The sequence below is a fragment of the Hylobates moloch genome, unplaced genomic scaffold (genome assembly GCF_009828535.3).
Source record: "Hylobates moloch isolate HMO894 unplaced genomic scaffold, HMol_V3 SCAFFOLD_6, whole genome shotgun sequence".
Taxonomy (NCBI): Eukaryota; Metazoa; Chordata; class Mammalia; order Primates; family Hylobatidae; genus Hylobates; species Hylobates moloch.
The window spans coordinates 83808500-83824696 of NW_026652281.1; the positions used below are offsets into that span (position 1 = coordinate 83808500).

Below are 16197 nucleotides of genomic sequence, written 5' to 3' on the forward strand. Positions count from 1 at the left end.
TTTGCTGTGCAGCAGCTCTTTAATTATATCCCATTTGTCAATTTCTGCTTTTGCTGCAATTGCTTCTGATGTTTTCATCATGAAATCTTTGCCCATGCTTATGTCCTGTATGGCACTGCCTAGATTTTCTTCTAGAGTTGTTGCAGTTTTGGGTTTTACATTTAAGTCTTTAATCCATCTTGATTTAATTTTTGTGTAAGATGCAAAGAAGAGGTCCAGTTTCAGTTTTCCGCATATGGCTAGCCAGTTTCCCCAGCACCATTTATTAAATAGGGAATCCTTTCCCCATTGCTTGTTTTTATCAGGTTTGTTGAAGAGCAGATGGTTGTAGATGTGCAGTCTTATTTCTGAGATCTCTGTTCTGTTCGGTTCCATTGGTCTATGTGTCCATTTTTGTACCAGGACCATACTGATTTGGTTACTGTAGACTTGTAGTATAGTTTGAAGTCAAGTAGTGTGATGCCTCCAGTTTTGTTCTTTTTGCTTAGGATTGTCTTGGCTATACGTGCACTTTTTTGGTTCTATATGAATTTTAAAGTAGGTTTTTTCTGATTCTATGAAGAATGTCAATGATAGCGTAATGGGAATAGCATTGAATCTATAAATTACTTTGGGCAGTATGGCCATTTTCACAATATTGATTCTTCCTATCCATGAGCATGGAATGTTTTTACATTTGTTTCTGTCCTCTCTTATTTTCTTGAGCAGTGGTTTGTAGTTCTCCTTGAAGAGGTCCTTCACTCCCCTTGTTAGCTGTATTCCTAGGTATTTTCTTCTCTTTGTAGCAATTGTGAATGGGAGTTCATTCATGATTTGGCCCTCTGCTTGTCTATTGTTGGTGTATAGGAATGCCTGTGATTTCTGCACATTGATTTTGTACCCTAAGACTTTGTTGAAGTTGCTTATCAGCTTAAGAAACTTTTGGGCTGAGATGACGATGAGGTTTTCTAGATATAGGCTCATGTCATCTGTAAACAGACACAGTCTAACTTTCTCTCTTCCTATATGAATACCCTTTATTTCTTTCTCTTGCCTGATTGCCCTGGCCAGAACCTCCAATATTATGTTGAATAGGAGTGGTGAGAGACAGCATCCTTGTCTAGTGCCAGTTTTCAACGGAATGCTTCCAGCTTTTGCCCATTCAGTATGATATTGGCTGTGGGTTTGTCATAAATGGCTCTTTTTTTTTTTAATATATTCCATCAATACCTAGTTTATCAAGAGTTTTTAGCATGAAGGGGTGTTGAATTTTATCAAAGGCCTTTTCTGCATCTATTGAGATAATCATGTGGTTTTCGTCATCGGTTGTTTCCCCATTTTGATTTTTAAAAATTGAAATATGATGTTTTCAGGCTTAAATAACATAGCAGAAAATCTGGAAAACATCCAGTTTCTTAAAATGCTGCTCTGAAAATGTAGTTGAATTTGATATTCAGTCAGGAGTTTCCAACAGACGTTGCTTGTACAATAAACTTATGCAGTGAATCTGCCATTGAGATACAGGAGGCTTTAAATCAGATTTAAATCTTGTCATGCCTAAATAAATGTGCTAATATTTTCTGTCGGTCTCTAGTGCGGCTGTTAAAACATTTGGGCTCTGTAGACCAAATGAGACTTCTAAATTCCATATGAGTTCTGTGTTCTAATTCTTATTATTTTCTGCTTTTCTAATTAGAAAACAGGCATTGGCTTTTGTAAAGGTGAATATCAAGATTTACTGATTCTAAATACAACTTTCAGAACAATCCATTTTGAATCTCAAAGCACAAAGTCAATACATGTCACAGATTCTGAATGCTTTCAGTAGTAGCACAGGAAAACTTCAGAATTTTGCATATGTAACATTTAAGCAGGAAGCTAACACTCAGAAAACACATTTGCAAGTAATGTTTGATTTCAACTAGGATAGCAGTTTTCTGGTAACTTTGCTCAGCTAATCAGATTTTTTAAAAAATTCTTAAAACTACAACACAGTTTACTTTCCTACAAATTTCAGCAAACAAAAATTTTAAGTCTTTTTTTTTCTCTTTCTTTAATTTCCAGTTTCCCCAGTTATGAAGTGTCAGTTCTCAATTCCCTCTCCATGGGCTTCATGTTTAAGTTTTTTTCAGGCATAAGTTTTACAAATTAGCTTCACTCTTCATGACTATCTTTTCATAAACTCTCTTAACATATTGAGTCAAGTAGTTTAATTCTATTCTTTTTCAATCCCCCTCCTTAGTTCTTTAGAGTCCAACTGTGTCTCACTCATCTCAATTTTGCCAACTAATATCCACACAATTTCTTATGCAAGATCTCGGCACTGTACCTCAATGTTACGAGAAATGTGACCGACAGCAGATTTTTCCATGTGCTCATACATCCATTCATTTGATTTCAATTGACTCAATACTGAAGCCACTCATCTTTCTTACATCCTTTCAAAACTGTACAAATAAGCTGCATTTTTTATGTGACAAATCTATCTTCTCAGGTGAAACTCCAGTAAGATTGATCAGAAAAACAACTCTCTTTGGGGCAAGGGCTCAAACTCATGGGCCCTTTTTTTTTTTCTATTTAGGAAAGAAAGAAAGAAAATTTAAATGTTTAATCTACTTTCTACTTTTATTAAAGTTTAAGTAAACTGGGCAACTAAATGTGTATAATGGTAGGTACCATAGATTCTCTTCCATTCTACCTCTAAATCAATTAAATGAAAACACTCAGGAGTTTGAAGCTCAATCTTGTGAACCTAGGAACAAAGAATGTCCAGATACGTTCATTAATTCAGAAATAAAATTTAATGACTCTTAATGTTGTTTTTACTAGTAGAAAGTAGGTTAACAGTCCTTAAATTTAACATATTTCTTTTTCTTTTTCTTTTTTCTTTTTTTCTTTTTTTGAGATGGAGTCTCGCTCTGTCACCCAGGCTGGTGTGCAGTGGCAGGATTTCAGCTCACTGCAACCTCTGTATCCTGATTCAAGCAATTCTCATGCCTCAGCCTCCTCAGTAGCTGGGTTTAAAGGCATGCACCATCATGCCTGGCTAATTTTTGTATTTTTAGTGGAGACAGGGTTTTCACCATGTTGGCTGGTCTGGTCTTGAACTCCTGACCTCAAGTGATCCACCTGCCTCAACCTCCCGAAGTGCTGAGATTTCAGGTGTGAGCTACTGTGCTGAGCCTAAATTTAACATATTTCTGAACAATCATAGACATGTCCTATTTTTAGCAGGAGCTCGAAGAAAATGTTTGATAAGATACGGATTTATTATATTTTAGTCCAACCCCTATATTTAGCAAATACAAAACCATAGTCATGTTTACAATGTAAAAACTGTAGAATAGCTCTGTATACTAAAATATTATTAATAATGCAGTTTTTGAGAACCAAAATATCAGCTGGCTGACTTTGCTTTTATGATGTATATTAACGTCTTTTAGCATGACAATACCACTAAGAAGTTCACCATTCTTTCAATATCTTTTGATTTCCAGTATGCATTACTAGTTGGCAAATTTATTTTAATGGCAGTATGGTAAGAATTCAGTCCAAAGAGCAAAGATTCATTTTGATGAACTATTTGATCATAAAACATGCAGTGGCAAATTTTCAATTCATAAACTATTTTTATCATTCAGTGAGGATTACTATTGTAGTTGGCATAATCATGAGAACTTTTTCCTGCTTGATTAAAAGTATTTACCATTACCATTAGATTGGCTATGACATGCAAGAGGTCCATAACCCCGCCAAGGATGTGGCATTCACCTCCCCAGCATGCTCCGTTCGTATATTAATGGCTGCTCTTGATTAAGCTTGAACATGGAACACAACACACTTCAGAACATGTGTCTCAATAGAGCTTCCTACACCTTCCCCACTAGCTAATCAGACACGGGTCATCATTGTTTGGCTTCACTTCTCCTTCCAGCAGCAGATTCATCACCGCCTTTGTCAAATAGCTGCATGTTCCTCTTTTTCCCAGGGGAGGAGTGTTGTAAAAGGAAGTCATGTCATCCTACAAGGGAAAACAGTAAGCAAGGCATTTGATCTTCTGTTTGTAAAGAGTTGACAGGTAAAATCAGTGTCAGCTTAGGGGGAAAAATAAATTCACATAAAGATTTCCTTATGGAAAATATGAGATTCCTGAGCTTTTCTTTCATTTTCCTGAGGTGTATATAAAACAAAGACAGATATTTTCAGTATTCTCTCCTTTGTTGATAATTTTTATTTACTTAGAGAACCGCTTTACAGTTGAACATAAAATATTAAACAGAGAACCTGGAAGGGCCTATATTAGGCAGTACACAGCACCAACGTAGCCTGCCACTGCATTCTATTGTCCCCAGAATTTAATTTTATAGGCTTCTGGAGTCTATGCCTCCTCTCGGATAAAACATTTTTATGCTAACCGTATAAAGGAAATTTATCTCTTTCTAGATCTCTTTTTTGTCAGAACTTCACAGCTGAATTGACTAGTAATTAACTAAAAAGTAACATTAATTCCTCGAAAAAGGCAGATTGCCCCTCAAGTATCCTTATTTTGCACCTGTGAATCTGTTTTATAAAGTAAATGAAAAGAGATTAGGGATATTTTAAAGAATTGAGACAATGAAAAAATTCTCAAAAAAAAAAAAATAGCTGTGCACTTACTTGTTTTTCAATTTCCTTCAGCCAACTCTGATCTTTTTGAAATTCATTAAATGCTTCTTTGACCAGTCTGTCTAGATCTACTTTGTCTTGAAATTCTAGCTCAGGGTTTCTTTCCAGTACAATGGATACAACCATAAGTAACTAGAAGAGACAGACATTGAAAGCCAACTATATGAACCATAATAGTGACATGTTTTCACTCTTTGATCAGATGGATGGGTGATCCAAAGGATATTCTATATGATGAGAGGCTCAAGGATCACCTATGGAAGGAATCTTCCTAATTTTGCAAGTTATTTGCGTAAGTTCTGTTTGGAAAGTGCACCTTTCTTTTTTCATTGTGTGTATCCCTAGAAATGTTTTTTAGTCAGTTAAATAAAACCATTAACTTAGCAAAATGACTTTCCTAACCCATCGTGTACATAATACATGATACCCTATTCACCCAAAGTGTCTGAACTCTTTCTGGGCCTTTGGGTGTCAATCCTTGCTGGCAAGACACCAAAACACTGTCTGTGGAGAGAGGGGTCAGGGACCAAAGACAGAGAAGCCAGGTAGGTTCAATGGAGACTCTGGACCTAGGTTCAGGATCAAACGACCTGGAGCCCAGGACCCAAATGAGTATAAGTCTGTGATGCTGCAGTCAAGGGATGGCCATGTTTTAAAAAGATATGTTTAACTCTGACCCCTGTGACAAAAGTCCTGTTTGGTCTGTATAAACTGTCTTAGTTTAATGAATCACCCTATTGCTTGGCCATCACATACACCTATCCTAAGTGGTAATGTTCATTTTAGATGCTAAATTCCTATAAGCAAAAATAGTATCTGCATATGCAATAATTGGTAAAGGCTCTCTGATGATGTTTATGGCTCCTAATTTGTACACTGAACAGGAAACACGCCTCATAGTTCCCAATTTTGGATTCTTATTGACTGCATTTTATCTAGATGCTTCGAAAACAGAACCTGAAAGAACCAAAGGAAACACAGTAAAATCCAGGGGTCACAATGTGGGAAACCTTAGGGCAGGCCTTTAGCATGAGAATATGAAGTTTTGCTGTAGGTCTAAAGGAAAATGTCTTCTGCAAAGGGAATGACCTCACTGTGGTCAACAAGAAGGATCTCTATGTCCACTGTATGTCCCAAATGCTGGATACTAGACATGGAAGGCATTCATGTGTCTAATAACCCCGTCTTTTCCCGACCCAGTCTGCTTCATGCTGTGAAAATGATTGGCTGATACTGTTCCACATCCTGGGACATCAAAGAGGAGGCTAAATCTACTCAGCTCTGACTGCAGCTCCAGACATGCTAGATTTTAAGAGGTGCCATGTCCAGGCTGGCAGTCACACAGAGCTTCTGTAGCAATAAGACATATTATCTACCCTTGAGAAACACAAAAGTCGGATGGATACATTCCCGGGGAAAGAGACAAAGTGTGGATGAGCTAAATATTAAACTCATCAATTGGTGGCTTCTCTATGTATTTGGGGTGATGTTTAACATGACAAAAGGGCACATGTGTTCTGTTAATTTTACATGTAACTTTATACAGGGCAGTGATACAGCATGCAATGACATGTCTTCTCTGCACATAGAGATGTCTAGAAAGATGTCCCTCAAAATATTAACAGCAATGATCTCTTGCTAGTGAGTGTGGGGGAAACTTATGTTCTTTTCTATAATTTTCTAAACTGCTGAAACTTTCTACAATAGTTGTGCTTATTTCTGTGAATAGAAAAAAAAGAAAAGAAAGCAAATAGAAAAAGGTCACTTCCTGTACTTTTATGATGTGGCTGATACACTCGATGCTGAGGGGTGATTGTGTGGCTGAAAAGCAGGGGTCGGTTCTCCCTTCCTGGAGGAGCCTGAGGTGTCTGAATTGCTCGTGTGCCTTGCCTTGGGTCAGGGGTGGCCATCTTCTTGAGGACTCGGCTGGGAGAGATCAGGGTTCCGGAAAGAACAGGGTTCTGGGTCTCACAGGAGAGATCAGGGTTCCGGAAAGAATAGGATTCTGGGTCTCATAGGCAGTTTCCCTTATACTAGTTTTCACAGAGCAGAGAGAAGGCATTTCTTCAGCAATCTTCATTTCTTACTACTCACCTCTACAACGATCTGTCTGTACTGTGGCTGGTCAATATTTCCCAACGTGTCTTCAACAAGGAGAGAGAAATTCATCTCATACATAGTCATATCTGACAGGGTTGGTTGCTGAAAAAAATAACTCTGCATTAACATGCTGAACCTTTATGCTCTGGTTCTCATTTAATAGAAGAATTTCATTTTCTAATCATTAATAGTTTTCAGTTTTTATAAAACCTTGGAGAGCATTTTCAGCTACACAATTGGATTTTATGTATGTCAAACTACTAAAGCCAACCAGCTAACTATTGTGATAAATTAAACCTCCCATTTTTAGTAGTTACCTTCACTATATTAATGTTTTTGAGAAAAAGGACTATATTAGAAGGCCACTTCAATACACAAAACACTGAGACAACAAATAGTGTACATATTGCTTTCAGAATTTGCACAAGAAGTTATGCTTGGTGTCAGGCTCCCGCACGGAAGTCAACTGCTATTAAATTTACATCATTTCTGTGGCAGGTCCTTTCTGAGCTGGCAGCATAAAAATGCATACAAACAAGCAAAAACAATATTATGTGCAGAACTGGGAAGGAAACAGGAAAAAAAGCGAAGCTAAAAGAATTTCCTCTACTCTGCCCTTTATCTTTCATTTAAAACAAGAATATTGTGTAGTTTTCCATTCATTTTTTCACCATCAAATGAAAGCAGAATATAAACTAAAATTCAAATCCAAATCTGGGCATGGGGAATATTCCTCAGAGGATGGAAGGGAAGGCTCTGAACATTAGGCTTGTATGGTGGAAAGCAGATGGGGTGACTAGATCATTACCAGAGAGGCAGAAATGATGAGACATACTTGTTTTCATCTCAATGATAGTTTACAGTGAACTCAATCAGGTTCAGAACCATGTCTATCTACTTACCACTCAAAATGGGACCCAATGTCCTCTTTCAATCAAGTGACAGCAAAGTTGTTCACTCTGGTATAATAATGCCTTAGTCCTATATTCAACAGATATTCAATACAACTAACTATTGTATTTCATAGTCAATATAATCCAACATATTATTAATGTTTACAGGTAGTACCTAATTTGGGGAAAATAAAGCCCCATTGCTAAACACAGTTATAATTGGCTAGATCTCTAGCAATGGGCTTAATGGGGTTACAGAAGGAAAGGAAGACCCCTTCTTGGTTTCACATTAATTTTTTCTTAATATATCTCTTTAAAAAAGTCAACCTAGCCACTGTGCAACTAGAGAAGAGATACCAAGCTTGCCTTATTTCCTACTCTTCTGAAAGGACTAAGGGTAAGTAGTGTAGCAGAGAAGTTAAGAGAAAAGGCTCAGCAGCTACACTGCCAGGGGTCAAACCCTGGGGCAGCTACTTACTAGATGTGACCTTGAGGAAATCATTTAGCTGTGTTTCAGTGTCCTCTTCTGTCAAACTGGAATACTAATAACAAAGCATCTGCCTCAAAAAATTGTCTAACGGATTAAATGAGCACTTAGAAAAAAAGAGCCCGCATCGCCAAGTCAATCCTAAGCCAAAAGAACAAAGCTGGAGGCATCACGCTTCCTGACTTCAAACTATACTACAAGGCTACAGTAACCAAAACAGCATGGTACTGGTACCACAACAGAGACATAGATCAATGGATCAGAACAGAGCCCTCAGAAATAATGCCGCATATCTACAACTATCTGATCTTTGACAAACCTGACAAAAACAAGAAATGGGGAAAGGATTCCCTATTTAATAAATGGTGCTGGGAAAACTGGCTAGCTATATGTAGAAAGCTGAAACTGGATCCCTTCCTTACACCTTATACAAAAATTAATTCAAGATGGATTAAAGACTTACATGTTAGACCTAAAACCATAAAAACCCTAGAAGAAAACCTAGGCAATACCATTCAGGACATAGGCATGGGCAAGGACTTCATGTCTAAAACACCAAAAGCAATGGCAACAAAAGCCAAAATTGACAAATGGGATCTAATTAAACTAAAGAGCTTCTGCACAGCAAAAGAAACTACCATCAGAGTGAACAGGGAACCTACAAAATGGGAGAAAATTTTCACAACCTACTCATCTGACAAAGGGCTAATACCCAGAATCTACAATGAACTCAAACAAATTTACAAGAAAAAAACAAACAACCCCATCAAAAAGTGGGCGAAGGACATGAACAGACACTTCTCAAAAGAAGACATCTATGCAGCCAAAAAACACATGAAAAAATGCTCATCATCACTGGCCATCAGAGAAATGCAAATCAAAACCACAATGAGATACCATCTCACACCAGTTAGAATGGTCATCATTAAAAAGTCAGGAAACAACAGGTGCTGGAGAGGATGTGGACAAATAGGAACACTTTTACACTGTTGGTGGGACTGTAAACTAGTTCAACCATTGTGGAAGTCAGTGGTGGCGATTCCTCAGGGATCTAGAACTAGAAATACCATTTGACCCAGCCATCCCATTACTGGGTATATACCCAAAGGACTATAAATCATGCTGCTCTAAAGACACATGCACACGTATGTTTATTGCGGCACTATTCACAATAGCAAAGAGTTGGAACCAACCCAAATGTCCAACAACGATAGACTGGATTAAGAAAATGTGGCACATACACACCATGGAATACTATGCAGCCATAAAAAATGATGAGTTCATGTCCTTTGTAGGGACATGGATGAAACGGGAAACCATCATTCTCAGTAAACTATCGCAAGGACAAAAAACCAAACACCGCGTGTTCTCACTCATAGGTGGGAATTGAACAATGAGAACACATGGACACAGGAAGGGGAACATCACACTCGGGGACTGTTGTGGGGTGGGGGGAGGGGGGAGGGACAGCATTAGGAGATATACCTAATGGTAAATGACGAGTTAATGGGTGCAGCACACCAACATGGCACATGTATACATATGTAACAAACCTGCATATTGTGCACATGTACCCTAAAACTTAAAGTATAATATTAAAAAAAAAACAAAAACAAAGCTTACCTGGGGCATGAAAGAGGGAGATCTTAATATGCATAACTTTTTTCACTTAGTTTACTGTGAATTTTTTCATATCTATTTATCTATCCATCCTTCTATATATACATGTACATACACGTTTTAATGGTTCATAATAGTCCACTGCATTAATTAAAATATTTAACCAAAAAAAAAAAAGAAAATTGATTGGTGCATAAAAATACTTAACATGTATTTATTGTCATTATTGTTATTTTTGGCAAAGACAGGATATTAGCAAAGCAAGGATACTACATGTTAAGTGGCCCAGGCTGCCAGACAATTAAGTGAAAATCTGGTAAGTATTAGTGGGGGCTGAGAAAGAAGCTAACAAGTGGTCGTGAGCGTGTACTGCCCAGGTAGGCAGACAGGAGGCCTTGCCAGAGGGTTTGAACTCCAGCAACGAGGCGCTGCTCTCTGCTCTCAAGAGATGGTGCTGCTCCTGAACAGTAATCATAGGGCACCCAGGAGAGGGCTGGGCCCTGCACTGACAGTCAAATGAAACTACTTGCAGTCTGTGAACAGTATAAATACTTTTTTAAAGTTTTTATGCATTTTTTGGAATAAGTAATATATTCACAGCATTCAGACTTTGAAAGGTTTAAAAGGGTTCCAGGGAAGAGCCCACACCATCCTCCCAGTCACACAGTTCCTTTTACCAAACATTAAGAAAAGAATACTACCAATTTCCTATGGTCCTTACAGAGACACTCTTAGGTAGATACGAGCAAAATGAGTGTGGGTCTGTACCTTTGAGAATACTTTATTTGTATAAAGAGCTACATCAAAATTTATTTGGTTGAGATTTCAACACTAAAAACAATTACAGTACTCTATTTCCAAAAGGCTAATCCTTCTCTTTTGTGTATAAGTAGAATGACTTAGATGCCAGGATTAAATAATCACATCAAAGAAGCAGGCCAGTGTATATCACATGGGAAACCATCAGAAGGAGAGGGCACTAACTCACTTGGACCACAGGTAAGGTACACCTGGAGTGAAGTAAGTGATTGTCTGTCCAATGACCTAAAAAGTTACTGCATTTTTCACATTCAACACAATTCCTAAGTGGTGATTTCCTCATCCACAGCACTACTTGGCTCCGTTGTTTCTTAGGTCTGCTCTGGTTCTGTCTTTCCAATGCATGCTTTACGGTTTGTGAGGCCCCCCAGCACTGACCCACCACCACTTGGGGTAGTGAAGGGGTACCCACGCTTAAAGTAAAGCCAATATAGGAAACCCTAAGCTGATAAGTAAACAAAGGAAGGACAGCTTGCTCAGCAAGAGGTTTGGCTACGTGGTTTTTAAAAAGGGAATATCCTCAAAATATCTAAAATATGACAATACCAACAATTTTTTTTTATTAAATACGACTTTCAGCAATATATCCATTTGGTAAAGTGAGCCTTTTCTGCCTACAGGGACACTAAATTTGAAAAATAAAAGTAACTCAGATTGGGGGAAAAAATTTTCAATCCAATTGATTAGACGTCTTATTTTCTAGTATTTCATTCCTTCTTTGAAAATACCCTTAGAACACTGAAAAGGAGAAAAGTTATTTGCAGTGCAAGAGGAAAGGATTCACTACCCTTTGCGAAGTCTCCTTTCTTTACGTGAACATGGTGGGGCTTTACCTGAGGCAAATGCTTCCCAGCAACAATGATCCCATTGGGCGTGCGCTCCAGAATCTGCCACACTCGGTCATAGAACCCGGTGGGAGTTCTATTCAAAGACCCATCGATCTGACGCCTGTTCAGCCAACATCTGTAACAAAAGGCAAATGTCTCAGAGTTAAAGAACAAGCTTGTTCTGGTAGACAGCAGGGCTTTCAATATGAACTAATTGTTCCGATACAGTAAGCAATAAAAGACAAAGCCCATCAATGATGCATATCTCCGTGTGTTACAGAGGCTAGTAAATATTTCATAATGAAAACACGGCTGGCAGGACAGGAGGAAGTCTCCAAGATTCTAAAAAATTTAACGGACAAAATGTTATTCTGTAAGTAAGCTATGAATTGCTTACTACATGGTCAAATGATTTTCAAGTATACAAAGCAGCTCCCCTTAAAAATGCAGTAGCTGTGAATTTCATAATAACTTTATGTTGTTTTCACATATAATAAAATGTAAGCTCCATGAAGGCATGGAAATCATATAATTTGATCACTCCTATACACCTCTCCCAGCAAGGTGCTTAGTAAACACTTAAAAAGTGAATGAATAAGTGATGTTCAAAAAAGCATTTTATATAGAATAAAATTACCTTATTTTAAACCTTATAGAAGTTTGCTATTTAAACACAGCTAAAGTTCTCTTGCTGAAAAAAGATATAAAATCTTACATTATAATAACAGAATGTAGTGGTACACCAAAATTTTAGATCTTTTATTTTCATGGATTAAGCATTTAAGTATTAAATCTTAAAGATATAATACATCATTCACAAACTGCTAAAAAGTATTCTTGAAAAAGCTGAAGAAAGGACAGATACATTTATTTATTTATTTATTTATTTATTTATTTATTTATTTATTTATTTGACAAGGTATTGCTGTGTCACCCAGGCTGGAGTGCAATGGCTCGATCATAGCTCACTGCAACCTCTAACTCCTGGGCTCAAGCGATCCTCCCACCTCAGCCTTTCCAGTGGCTAAGATTACAGGCATGCACTACCATGTCTGGTTAAGTTTTAAATTTTTTGTTGAGATGGGGTCTGGCTATGTTGTCCAGGCTGGTCTTGAGCTCCTGGCCTCAAGTAATCCTCCTGCCTTGGCCTCCCAAAGTGCTGGGATTATAGGCGTGAACCACGGCACACAGCCCAGATACACGCTTTTTACACCTAGTATTTTAAAAGACAGCAGAGTGAAATCTATACTCGATTACAAGGGAAATATGTCATGACCAACACTATTTCTAGGTATGAAAATAGCTATGCAGGATACAGTAAACAGAAAAAGCCATTTTTGCTCTGGAGAAAGAGGGCCAATGAAAATTTATCACTACATAGGTAAGAGGGGCATCTATTTTTGGATACATAAAATTTCTTTTAATAGGCACAGGCTTGCATTGCTGGGTTTAGTGTTTCACCAGAGTGACAAAGCTCAAAGGTCTAAGGGTTCCTTGGTGATGTTTTACTTTAGATAACTGGATACCCCACTGCCTGCATTTTATTTTCCCCTCATTCCCTTTGTTTGGCAATTAAAAAACATGTTTTTGGAGTCATATGAAGTTATGATTAATACTTTAAAAAGGAGATACTTGGTAGGACAACAGAAAAAGTAGAAACGTGAGAATATTCACAATGGAGGTAGAAAATTATTTTGAAAGATCCTTTTTTTATTTTTTGTCTTTTCATTTTGAAAAATTTCAGACTTACAGAAAAATCATGAATATAAACCATAAAGTTCCTGTATACTCTTTACTTAACTTCCCTTTTCCTTTTCTTTTTTTTTTTTTGAGACAGGGTCTCACTCTGTCACTGAGGCTGGAGTGCAGTGGTGCGATCTCGACTCTCTGCAGCCTCAACTTACTGGGTTCAGGTGATCCTCCCACGTCAGCCTCCTGAGTAGCTGGAACTACAGGCATGTGCCACCACACCCAGCTAATTTTTGTGTTTTTTGTAGAGATGGGGTCTTGCCATGTTACCCAGCCTGGTCTCAAACTCCTGGGCTCAAACAATCTGCCTGCTTCAGCCTCCCAAATTGTTGGGATCACAGGCGTGAGCCATCATGCCTGGCCTTCCTCTACTCTTGTTATCTTACATAACCATAGTATAAAACCAGGGAGTAAACAATGATACAATACTATTAATTAATCTATGGATCTAATTCAAATTTTGTCAATTTTACCACGAATATTCTTGTTTTGATCCAGAATCCAATCCAGAATTGGTGTTTAGTTTCCATGTCTCCTGAGGCTCCTCTAGCAGTTTCTTGGTTGTCCTTTATCTTTCATAACTTTGACACTTTAGAAATGTCAGTTATTTTGTAAGATGTACCTCAATTTGGGTTGGTCTGATGTTTCCTGATGAATAGACTGAGATTATGCATTTTTGGCAAGAGTATCTAGAAGTGATGTTGTGCACTTTTCTTATTTATTTACTTATTTTTATAGAGATGGGGTCTCGGAATGTTGCCCAGGCTAGTCTCAAACTCGTGGGCTCAAAGGACCCTCCTGCCCCAGCCTCCCAAAGTGCTAGGATCACAAGCTTGAGCCACCACGCCCGGCCCATCATGCCCTTTTCAATGCATCATATCAGGGGATATATGATGTTGATGTGTCTTATTACTGGCAATGTTCACCTTAATCTTTTGGTTAAGGTAGAGTCAGCTGGGTTTCTCCACTGTAAAATCACTATTTTCTCCTCTACAATTTAAGCATCTTGAGTGGAAACACGTTGGAATGATGAAACTCTCCATTTTTCATCATACTTCCATGCAATGATGGTTTTTGCCGGCAACAATGATAACTATTGTATTTGTCTATTTTTGTCATCCTATCTACACTTATAATTGGAATTCTATTATAAGAAAGGTCTCTTCACTCCCATTTGTCTATTTATATTAGCATAGACTCATGGGTATGTAAGAATGTTTCTTCCCATTTTCCTTTGGGATTTTGGTTGCCTGTCCCTCAATTTTTAAGAATTCTTGGTTATAAGCTCTTTGTGGCATATGTTTTGTTCCAGTTTCTCAGTTATCTTTTGACATTGGTTGTCTACTTTTTGCCATACAAAGTGTTGTTTTTAATTTTCATATAGTCTTATTAACTTTTTCTTTTGTTGTCCTTGGGTTGAGCCATTATTAGGTCTTTCCCATACTAAGGGTAAAAAGGAATTTAACCATGTCTTCTTGTTTTGTATTATTTCATTTTTACATTTAGATTTCTAATCTATTTGGAGTGTATTCTTATGTGTGGTATAAACTAAAGGTGTGATTATATCTTTTTGCAAATGGCTATCCAGTTGTCTCATCACTATTTAAAAAGTCCATCCTTGGCCTTTGTCACACATTAAATTTCCATATATACTTGGGGGTCTATTTCTGGACTTTCTATTCTGTTCAACTCTTCTATTTGTCTGTTGTGCACAAATACCACACTGTTTTAATTACAGAGGCTTTATAGTATGTTTTAATGTCTAGCAGGGCAAGTCCTTCTTTTATGTTTTTCTGATTATTCTTATATGTTTGTTTTTCCATATGAAGTTTTGTATTAACTTGTCTTAACCTCATAAAAACAGCTTGTTGAAATGTTATTGGAATTGAATTATATTTACAACTGACATCTTTATAACATGAATGCTCCTATTTAAGAACAAGGATGCCTTTCCATTTATCCAAATCTACTTTTGTGGAAGACAGCTTTTGTAAAAGGCCTAGGCAGATTTTTCTAGGCATATAACTATACCACTTTGGTAAATGCCAGGCACAAACGTACTCAATAAATACTTTCCCAAATACTTACATTAAAGCTATTTCTGTAATAAAAAAGTTCTTCAAGTCAACACAATCCACAAGTATTTGTTTTGTTCTTAGTGTAAGCTTAGCGCAAGTCTAGGAAAGGGTTTAGCATTGAAGTCTATTTAGGGAGACAAAGTCACAGGCAACATATTTAAATAATGTTACCAAACCCAATCCTATCTGCCAAAATGCTGGGAGGGGATGGTGAGTGTCACAAAGGTTCAGAAAGGAAACTGACTTCAGAAAGTGGTATGAGGTGTTACATTTTGCACAGAATAATAAAAATGAAGAAATGCTTAAAACTATACTGGAAAAAAAGTATAAAATTCAAATCAATGCAAAATAATAATTGAAGACAGACATTTTGACTGGTCCTTCTGCTTACACTTTCCATCCAGTGGGGTGGCCTCTGATACTCTGTTGCATTTTATTTCTTATTGGTATCTTATCAATTTCATAGATATATCAAGCTAAAAATTATGATGTTATTGTAAATCCAGAGTATCATGTAGGTAACAAGGGGCCCTCATTACCTTCCATTCTGTTGAGGCTGCAGAATATCCAGCAGAAGCTGTTTAACTTCACTAGGTGATAGCTGATACAAGTCCAAAGCTGGCTTGTCTCCACCACGGATCTGAAGTTCATACTCCATGGCATGGATGATCCACCTGAAACAAAACAGGGGAAGCATGAATCAATAACTCTTGAAATAAAATCACCTTCTGCTCCTCTCAGTAATACCCTTAATAGCACTGACCCATTCAAAGGAGAATGAAGAAGAGGCCATTTGAATTTCCTGAACAGTTGATACAATTACTTCCATCAAGATTATGTGACATGATCAGACTCTTATAAATGAGGCCTGCCCTTGCACAGGTGGTGAGGTTGTACAACATTAAAATAGGTAAGTACTTAGGTTCTTAGCAAGTGAGATTTTACCCATCCATTGTGGTATTATTCTGTACATAAACAGC

General features: G+C 37.5%; 1 protein-coding gene across 5 annotated transcripts in view; it reads right to left on the bottom strand.

Moving 5' to 3' along the window:
• Positions 1-1574: 1574 nt before the first annotated feature.
• The window catches only part of PHKB (phosphorylase kinase regulatory subunit beta), a 246409-nt gene continuing 231786 nt past the window's right edge, over positions 1575-16197 (bottom strand). For 4 of the 5 annotated variants that reach the window (XM_032157259.2, XM_032157261.2, XM_032157260.2 and 1 more), the window contains 5 exons: positions 15757-15891; positions 11397-11526; positions 6739-6846; positions 4636-4776; positions 1576-4000 (listed from right to left, as the gene is read on the bottom strand). In XM_032157259.2, coding sequence (XP_032013150.1) covers positions 3863-4000; positions 4636-4776; positions 6739-6846; positions 11397-11526; positions 15757-15891 — 652 coding nt within the window. In that variant the 3' untranslated portion in view covers positions 1576-3862. Of the gene's footprint in view, positions 4001-4635; positions 4777-6738; positions 6847-11396; positions 11527-15756; positions 15892-16197 lie in introns of all 5 variants that reach the window. The other variant, XM_032157264.2, reaches the window with a different exon arrangement.